General features: G+C 47.1%; 1 protein-coding gene across 1 annotated transcript; it reads left to right on the top strand.

Annotated features, from left to right (window-relative positions):
• The first annotated feature begins 569 nt into the window (after positions 1-569).
• SFRP2 (secreted frizzled related protein 2) lies at positions 570-9,320 on the top strand. Its single transcript, XM_077846448.1, has 3 exons — positions 570-1,474; positions 3,964-4,044; positions 8,154-9,320. The coding sequence occupies exons 1-3, from the start codon at positions 976-978 to the stop codon at positions 8,456-8,458; spliced, it is 885 nt and encodes a 294-aa protein (XP_077702574.1). The 5' UTR covers positions 570-975; the 3' UTR covers positions 8,459-9,320.
• The last annotated feature ends 552 nt before the right edge of the window (positions 9,321-9,872 follow it).

The raw sequence follows: 9,872 nt of genomic DNA, 5'->3' as shown, positions 1-9,872 counted from the left end.
AAAGGCATTAACACAACGGCAAAATCTAGACTTACTTCCAACAGCGTAACAACCCCAACATTTGGGCGGAAATTCCCCTTTCCGCGTAAAAGTCTTGCCCGCACGACTTTATTTGTAATTCTGATTTTTTTTTTTTTTCTTTTAAGGGCACACATCACACCGTATGGAAATGGGCCCGTCCGGGGGACCCGTGGCTGCAGATCGGAGAGGAAACCAGGCTCGCCGGCGCGGCCTCCCGCGGACAGGTCCCGGGCGCGCGGGACCGAGGCACAAAGAACTGCGGCAGATGCAGTTCGGCCGCGCAGCTCCGGGGTCGAGGCCGAAGCTCCGGGCCGGGGTCCAACAGCCCCAGACCTGGGCCTCGCGGGGGGCGGAGCGCGCTGCCGCCGGGGCCGGGTGGCCAGGCGCCCGCCGCGGCCCCCCAGCTCCGCAGGCCCCCGGGGCCGGAGGGCGGGGGGCGGGGGGCGGGAGGGGGCGCCGCGGCCAGGCCGGCCGGGTTGCTTGTTGTTTAAAGCAACCGCGTTGCACACGGTCTGCAGCATCTGAAGGGGGTGGAGGCGGAATTTCCTTCGGGGAGCGCGTGAGGGGCATTCGCAACGGAAAACCAGACCAAAAGAGTAGTGACCAAGCCTCCTCGGATTACTCTCCGCTGGCTCCTCCCTTTCTCCCCCCACCCCCTAGATTTGCATAAAAAAGGCCAAGGAACCTCTGGCGGGGCCCCAGCAGCGGCTCAGTCTGCTCCCCCGGGTCGGAGCCCCCCGGAGCCGAGCTCGGGCGAGCGGCGCCAAGCCCAGCGCACGGCGTCTCCCGCGGGCCCTCGGCGCTCCCGGTGCCTCGGCGCTGCGGCCGCCGCCTCTCCAGGCCCCCAGCGCGCCGACAGGGCGAGCGGGCGGGGACCGACTCGGCGCGGCTGCCTCCGCCTGCTGCCCAGGCTCCGCTCTCGGCTCTCCGCCCCGCGGGGGTCGCGCGCCCACGATGCCGCGGGGCCCCGGCTCGCTGCTGCTGCTCGTCCTAGCGTCGCACTGCTGCTTGGGCTCGGCGCGCGGGCTCTTCTTCGGCCAGCCCGACTTCTCCTACAAGCGCAGCAACTGCAAGCCCATCCCGGCCAACCTGCAGCTGTGCCACGGCATCGAGTACCAGAACATGCGGCTGCCCAACCTGCTGGGCCACGAGACCATGAAGGAGGTGCTGGAGCAGGCGGGCGCCTGGATCCCGCTGGTCATGAAGCAGTGCCACCCGGACACCAAGAAGTTCCTCTGCTCGCTCTTCGCCCCCGTGTGCCTCGACGACCTGGACGAGACCATCCAGCCGTGCCACTCTCTCTGCGTGCAGGTGAAGGACCGCTGCGCCCCGGTCATGTCGGCCTTCGGCTTCCCCTGGCCGGACATGCTCGAGTGCGACCGATTCCCCCAGGACAACGACCTCTGCATACCCCTCGCTAGCAGCGACCATCTCCTGCCGGCCACCGAGGAAGGTAAGCCTCTGCTCGCCTCCGCCCCCACCCCGGCCCCACCCCGCTCTGCTAAGGCTTTTTGTGCAGAAGCTCGCGGCGCACGCCGCACACCCCGACGTGTCCCCGCCTCGGGTGCCAGTCCCAGGCGGGGCAGACGCTCCTCTTGCCCTCCCGTGGCATCGGGACGATTTTGAGGCCCCACACATACACACACACACCCCCTCCGAGCCTCTCATCCCCTTCCGAGTTATACCAGTTGCTCTTTCTTAGAGAAGATTAAAAGAAAAAGAAAAAAAAAGAAAACAACTGAAAGGCGTTTCTCTTTTCTCTTCGAGATATGCAGTTTTTTTAAAGAGGTTAGTCCTGGGAGCTCACGTCTGAGAGCGCTGGCCGTCCCGGGGGAGGAGGCGCTGGGAGTGAGCACCCTGGCCAGAGCTTTCTCGCTCGGCCCCAGGCGACAGTTGTCACCGCCGGGCAGGGTCCTAGGCACGGAAACGTTGCCGCACAGGCCGGGTACCCAGAGCGCACAGATAGTCTTTTACGGTGTTTTCTGTTCTTTGCCCACTTAGGTTTTCGAAATAAAAGCCGGGCTGGCTCGCAGCACGTTGAAAATGGAGCACTGGTTGTGCTGTTCGGGTATCTAAGGAAGAGGGCAGAAAGCGAACCTCCAGGAATCATTTTTCTATCACTAATCAGCTTATATCTTAGGAGTGGTTTTAATTAACTGGAGAAAATCGTGCAAAAGAGAGTTTCCCAGGTTTTCAGAAAACAGAGGGGGAGTTCCTGTGCAAAAAAAAAAAAAAAAAAAAAAAAAAAACAAAAACAAAAAAAAAAAACACCATCAAAGCAATGAAAACCTCATGGTTCTTGATACTCTTCCTGGAAGAAAAACGTACACAATGTGTCTGAGCCGATTCAGGTCCCCAGGAGATGGAAAGGGAGCTTCCTAATCCCCTGCAGGGCTCCAGCAGCCTCTCTTTCAATCTCTAATTGTTTTCCTATAGCCATCATTGGTTAAAGAAAATGCACAGTTGTTTAGCAATCTTTCCTGGCAGGCACCTCGGGCTTGCAATCATCTTATTGGTTAGATTTCTAATTTACTGCAAATGTTTGGCATATTTCAAACATTTGTCCAACATATACCACAGACCAACCAATACAGGTTAGTAACATTTTATATACATTCCTAGAGCTCCTAATTGGAAATGTTTCATTTTGTTTGAGTGAGGGGAATTAAGGACAGTTTTATGTGTGTTACTTTTGTTTTTATTTCTTTCCACCATCCGCACCAACGTTATAAAAACTACATTTCTCCAAATCGCCATTTTCCCCCTTCAAAATAAAAAGTTTATGGTCTTCAAAATATGCTCTGCAACTTTTCTAATTTGGTACATGTCTCTTACATCATGAGTCACCAAGGTTTTTTTCCGTGACAATTCAATTTCATATTAATGAAAAGCAAATTTTACCTAAATTTTAGACCTAGCATTAGCACGTTTACAAATGCAAGAAAGGGAATAGTATGTTTGCTTTTTTTCCCCCAAAATCAGACTCTTTTAGAAGAGCCTTTAGTAGGCTCTCTGATCCTTGGCGCCTACATTTGGTCAGACCCCCATAGACAGTTTACTTCAATTATGATTCACTTCAGAAAAAGCTTTGGGGTTTTTTTTGTTTGTTTGTTTGGCTGATTGTTTTTTGGTTTGAGGTTGTTGGGGGGTGGGGGATTGTTTGTTTTGGGGAGTCTGAAATGAACAAAGAGGAGCAAGAAGAACCTGCAAGGGAGAGGAAGATAACAGTGACATAAAAGCAGCTTACCCCTGCCACAAACTTGACAGAAAGCACGGGGCGGGGGGGGGGGGGGGGGGGGGGGGGGGGGGGGGGGGGGGGGGGGTGCAGAACCAGTGAGAGCAGGCTGCTGTGGTTGTTGAGGTGTCTTTCCAAAGAGGGAAGAGCCCATACGTAACCCCTACAGCACTGACCACCTCTCCCTGTCCAGACTTGAAAATCTCTTGAAGTGACCTCCCCAAGACACGAGTCTCCTGAAGAGTCCAGCAGAGACTGAGCTGCACTGGTGTCCTGCAGCTGAAAAAGACAATCTCTTGGCCATATTTTGTGGTATCCAATTTTCCAAAACCCCTCGAGGTTTCTCTGGTGCTTTCTCTTCAGAGAGGCTTTGGAAACAACTTTTTTTCAGAGACAGAATTTGTCTCAGGGGTGGGGAGAAAGAGCTAAAAAGCCAAAACCCTCTGTATACTCTGCCCCTAACCCCCTTGTGGGGTGTGGGTGGGGTGTTGATTCATCATTTATTAAACACAACCATAGGTATTCTTGTTTTGCCCATCAAAAAACAGAAGTCATGGAAGACTTTCTTGGGAATGAGTGATCCTTTTCAAAGGAGGCAGAAGCTGGGGTCTTACTGTACAATTGCTACTCTTGTCTGGATAAGCCCCTTTGAGTTGTTTACAAATGCCACCTGCTGTTGCACATTTACTAATTTTTCACGTTTCTAGCTCCAAAGGTATGCGAAGCCTGCAAAAATAAAAATGAGGATGACAACGACATAATGGAAACTCTTTGTAAAAATGATTTTGGTAAGTAATACGCCACCAACAGCAAAAGATTTCACATTCAAAAGTTTTATTTACCAGTAAAACTTAAAAGTACAAATCGTTAAGATGTCACTGGATAAAACTTTCATAATATACCATCATAGCTCTTCTTTCCCAAAGTCTTCCAACTTGCTCTATCCCAGTGGCCTCCCTATGCTAACTATCTTGCTCTAAGCTGTATCTTTTTAGGTGAGATTCATTGTTCTGTTAAGCAATAATCAAATAATGAGAATTACTCAAATTAGGAATTTTCAATGGCCCATTTTTCATTTCACTTTGACTTTTGTTTGCCAGTAAGCATAATCTTGGGTCGTGTTCTCTTTCAGTCCCTTGATACGCGTATCAGGAATAGAAGCATGTAAATATTAGCCCCAGCAAAAACATTTTGAAGGCATTAGTAAGCAAAAAATAAAAGTTTACTCCAGCCTCAAATATGTTTACCTTGTTCGTAGCCCATAACACTTTGCTCCCTTACCTCCCATTGCTAGTGACTATGTGACTAGTGACTACATCCAAGGTATTGGTTAACAATCCCGGGGGGAGGCATTCTTTAAATTTAAAAATAAAATAAGGTCTAGGAATTTACTTTGGCAAAATACATGAGAGGTGCCATGATGATACCGGGCTTGGGGACGATAATGGGTGTGATTTGTTACCCAGGTTCACAGCGTGTAGGTCACTAACCTTAAGAGAGAATTTTAGAGGAAAGAGGGATGGAGACTATCCACACAGAGCTTCATCAGCACCTCTCCACCACCCTGAGAGCTCTGTGGTGAGGGCAGGAGCCCAGCTAGACCCAGAATCAGTGCTAACTTTGGAGTCAGGAGTGGCCATGAACTTCACGCAGACGTTCACGGGGACATTCTTGTCTTTGTCCCATTCCAAGAGGAGGCACATTTTGATGTTTTTGAGAGGCTGGTATCCCTTAAAAGTATTCAGCCAGACGGTTGAACTTACTGGTAAGCAGATACAGTTCCCGTTCTATCTAACAATAACAGAGCCTAGCAGATTTATATTAAAATTGTTGTATAGTCAACGGAGTCCTTGAAACTGAGAGACATCACTTCAGCACTCTCTGCTGGGGCTGCCTTCCCATGGGCTCCTTAGAACTTCTCATCCCAGCAATCTCAGACCTGATCAGGTCCCTGAACCTTTGGAAACTACGCTATCACTATTCCTTACAACCCCGGGTCTCTTCCAGAAGTGTCCTGGGTTTAACTTTAGCTGATCCTAGAATAGCCGTAGCTTTAGGAAAAACTTCACACTGCTAAGGAAGGGAAAAAGAAAAGAGGCGATCCTAAATTCTAACCAATCTGTCCCCTCAGGAGGAACCACAAATGGGATGATAGGGTTTCGTATGCCTCTATTTAAATATATACAACTGTAAGTAGTGAAGGCCAGGCAGGCTGGTAGCAGCCATCTCAGATCTCCAGCGCCTTACCAAAACACACTTCTGAGCTTCCATGCTACATGATTTAATTAAGGGAAAAATAGAAAAATAGAATTTTAATAGGATTTACATTAAAATATATATAAAATATTTTCTTCTAGTAGCTTATGTCCTTTGCACTAGATATAATAGCACAGCTGTCTCTCCTAACTTTCCACGAAAAAGTTAGTTATATGATAGGACTCTAAAATGATTGAAATTAGGGCACGTGTACACATACACATACTAATACTTGTTTTATGGCTTCCTTTACAAAAGACCCACTTCCTAAGGATGTTCTATCAAGACCTAGCCCCCCAGAAAAGTGCGTATGTGTGTGAGAGTGTGTGTCCTAGTGTTCTCTTCTTAGAGGAGAAAGCCTTTGAGAACATGGGTATCATCACATTTAAGCTATCACACACACAGACTACCTCACAGCTGTGTTTGCTATTTCCTCACATTAAGCTTGTCCCAAAAGGGATAATGAACCTGAATGGTAGCTTTGAAGTGCATCATATATACTCCTGGTTTATAAGCAGTACTCTGTATTGCCTCTATACTTTGGAAAGTAATGGAAAAGTAGAAGGACCAAGGGTAGAAATCTAATTTACTTAACTTAAACCTCCACAAAAGCTCACACTCTTTCCCCACTGCAGTCCTGAAGTATAGAGAAAAATGTAGAAGGCCTCCTTATTTCAATGGTAAAAGTACTGGTGCAGAAAGAATAGCCCAGAGCTGCCTGCCTCTGCATACAATCTATTGTTGGATCAGTTAGTACCATCACCTCTGTTTCTTATCACTTTCTGCATCCCCATTCACATCTTCCAGGGCAGGAAAAGTTATTTTAGGGCTTTGATTCTCTATATTTGGTCCCAGCTGAAAATCCAGAGAGGAAATGCCTGTTGTCTTCCCATGGTGAGCTTTTGCATAGTTGATTATTTTATAACTAGAAAAAACTAAGTAATAAATCTTCCTCCTGGTTAAAAGTAATGGTTTTCTGATGTTTTGAGCTCAAGAATGTTTAATTTGACCAGGTGCTCTATCACACATGCTCTATCTGTGCTATAGATAAGGCTCCCAGGTAACATATAATCAACTCTACCACCATGTGACTTTCCCACCCACCCCTTATGCAGAGGCATCAGGAACGTGTGACATCTCCATGGGACTTATTCCATGACTTCAGTCTCATAAACCCTGAGAACTCCGTACTATGGTTTAGATGCACATCTGACAAAATAATGGTTGGCCAAATCACAGCACCCTTGATTTATCTGGTTGAGCTTCATCATGTCCTGGTTGGCCAGAAAAGCCATGATTATTCAAATTCCCTTTCTGGTAGAGGGAGAGGGAAAGAGAGAGAGAGAGAGAGAGAGAGAGATCCCCAAAGCAGTTACACACACACACACACAGAGGGAAAAAAAAAAAAAAAAAACCTCTTCCTCTATTACTAATTTAAATAATACATTAAACTCCATCAAAGTCAGGAAGTGCCATTTGCACATCATCTATATGGAATACTTGTCAATGTCATGAAGAGTCTTAGGCTACGTTACAGTTCGGCATGTTAATGTTCTGAACAGGACCAGAAGTTTAAGAGAGCACAGCAGTGTTAAGAGGAGGAGGTTTGGGGACCAGGGTTCCACAACTAGACTTAGCCAGGACGCAACCCAACTGGGGTGACCTCATGTAAGTCAACTAACTTCTCTGGATTTCAAATTGTTTTTGTATCAACAAGAGATTCTAACTGGATGATCCTTTCCAACCTTAAAACTCTACCCTTTCCCTGCCTTCAAGGAGTCTCGAAATTTAATTCCAGCATGTATGCTTGGAGGGTATTCTTTCCCAAAGCAGAGTGCTCATGACTGTAAAATGTGTCTTTTATATAAAGTGAACCACTTACTTGTGGTCTTAGCATTCTAGTGAGTCTACATATCCATTTTGGAAACGGTACATATATGATCTGTAAACGCCTTGGCTTTGGACAGGCAAATGATAGCAGATGAGGATGAGATCTTCAGAAAAACACTTTTACAGCTAAACATGTTGTGCTCTTAGAGTCTTGGATATTTTTTTCTCCTAGTTGCTTTACCAAATCAAATGCAGCTGCTGTAAGATCAATTCTCCTTCCCCGTAGTCTGTTCTTTAGAAAACAATGGTTGTGTGATATAATTTCCTTACAGGTTTGTCCAAAAACCTCTCCAACGTAATAAATTGAGTTTAAAGTTTATGGCCACAGATGGATCACGTTTCACCTAAGAGTCAGGCATTTCTTTTCATGCTGAAGTTTGCAATAGGGGAAGTCATTTGTTGAGGAGAGCACAAACCACATGCAACCTACGTACAAACACAAGAACACAAGGGTGAGGAAGAAAAGTTAATTGAGTCCCGCCAAGAGATTTTTGAAAGGATGGCTGATTTGAAATAAAGCGCCTGGCTAGCCCTTTGAGGCTTTAGAAATGAAGCCACCTGCTGCCTCCGGCTCCCCACCCCCCACCTGCAGCCCCTGATAGTCTCATTAGCTGCAGGAAGCTCTTCTTCCCTCCCCCAGGCCAAGTCACACAAATATGCAGCGGAAAAGGGTGAGCAAAGCTCCCACTCTGTGTAGTGCGCATCCCCTTATTACAACCGGTGTGATTCTCACCCCTCTTGTCTTCCGTAGCACTGAAAATAAAAGTGAAGGAGATAACCTACATCAACAGAGATACCAAAATCATCCTGGAGACCAAGAGCAAGACCATTTACAAGCTGAACGGTGTGTCTGAAAGGGACCTGAAGAAATCCGTGCTGTGGCTGAAAGACAGCCTGCAGTGCACCTGCGAGGAGATGAATGACATCAACGCACCTTATCTGGTCATGGGACAGAAACTAGGTGGGGAGCTGGTGATCACCTCAGTGAAGCGGTGGCAAAAGGGGCAGAGAGAGTTCAAGCGCATCTCCCGCAGCATCCGCAAGTTGCAGTGCTAGTTTGCCCCCCCCCTCCCCAGGCCGCCTCCAGAGCCAGGCTGACCACTTCCGCTCTGGGTCCCCAGCTCTCATCCCCCCAAGCACAGGCCCTTGCAGCTCTGGCCCCAGCCTGGAGCAGCTTCCCTTGCCTTTTGCACGTTTGCACCCTGGCATCTCCTGAGTTATAAGGCCTTAGGAGGCCTCAGGAGTGGATAGCTGTTTTCACATACAGGAAGAACCCACCCAGATCTTGTAGAAATGTTCAAACTAATAAAATCATGAATATTTTTACGAAGTTTTTAAATAGCTCACTTTAGTTTTGAATAGGTACAGCTGTGACTTGGGTCTGACTTTCCTTCTTTCTGTTTGGTTTGGGCCAACTGATTTTCACTCTCTGCTAAGGTTGCCGTAACGTGCAAATGGCTTCATTTTTCGATGTGGCCCAAACTGTGGTGGGTCACAATCCTCGTTGAGATAAAGCTGGCTGTTATCTCGACGTCTCTCAGCTCCAGCCTGAGACTCAGAGCCTAAGTCTTATAATAATTCACCTGTCATTTTACACCCCCGTTGGGAACTTACAACAGTAGCAGCATGTACTGCATCTCCGGGTAGAGTACTTCCATTTATCAAAAGCACATTAACCACCATAGCATGAGTTCTTCGAATAAAGGGCAAAACAGATTTTATAATTGACCTGAGTACTTTAAGCTTTGTTTAAAACATTTTTTACTTAATTTTGCAAATTAAACCATTGTAGCTTACCTGTAATATACATAGTAGTTGACCTTAAAAAGTTGTAAAAATATTGCTTTAACCAACACTGTAAATATTTCAGATAAACATTATATTCTTGTATATAAACTTTACATCCTGTTTTACCTACTGCCCGTCTTCTGTCTTTTCTTCTTAGTGGAAGGAAATGGGAAAGCGACTTACAAGAGTAACCAGAGTGGCTGCCTCCCCTCTCCTGAGGCCCAGCCTTCCCGCAGTTTGAAGGGTCTGTTTCTTAAGTGACTCAGGAAAATGTGTGGCCTCCCCCCACCCCGGCCCCACAACACACAACACCTGGCTGTGGCCTTGTGCCTCACATCTCATACAGATTTTACCGCCCCAGACCCTGCGGGGAGGCAGAGATTTGCAGGCTTTGCAAAAGACTTTCCTGCTTTTGTCCCTTCTCAGCAGTTCAGCTGCTGCTATGTGGCAAGAAAACCTAAGGTTCATGAGCCTTACAGTTGTGCTTTTTGTTTCCTGAGATCTTTGTAATGAAAAAACCATTGCAAAATGTTAGTTCTTTCTCCACTTAAACTCTAACCCTTAGGTAAAGAGCCCTGATTTGAAGAATATCAGTTGGAAGGCAAGGGGATAATGAAAGGATGGTGAAAAACTGGCATTAGGGTGAGAAGAGCACAGACAGACATCCAACCATAAAATGTCC

Source organism: Canis aureus, chromosome 13 (genome assembly GCF_053574225.1).
Source record: "Canis aureus isolate CA01 chromosome 13, VMU_Caureus_v.1.0, whole genome shotgun sequence".
Classification (NCBI taxonomy): domain Eukaryota; kingdom Metazoa; phylum Chordata; class Mammalia; order Carnivora; family Canidae; genus Canis; species Canis aureus.
The sequence above is the reverse complement of the archived record's forward strand: the minus strand, read 5'-3'. Positions and strand labels throughout refer to the sequence as shown.

What these genes read in the sequence shown, in the direction of transcription:
- SFRP2 (XM_077846448.1), top strand. Translation starts at nt 976, where the DNA reads ATGCCGCGGGGCCCCGGCTCGCTGCTGCTGCTCGTCCTAGCGTCGCAC. An exon ending in CCTGCCGGCCACCGAGGAAG is followed by an intron (nt 1,475 to 3,963) that starts GTAAGCCTCTGC and finishes TCACGTTTCTAG; the next exon opens with CTCCAAAGGTATGCGAAGCC. An exon ending in TCTTTGTAAAAATGATTTTG is followed by an intron (nt 4,045 to 8,153) that starts GTAAGTAATACG and finishes TGTCTTCCGTAG; the next exon opens with CACTGAAAATAAAAGTGAAG.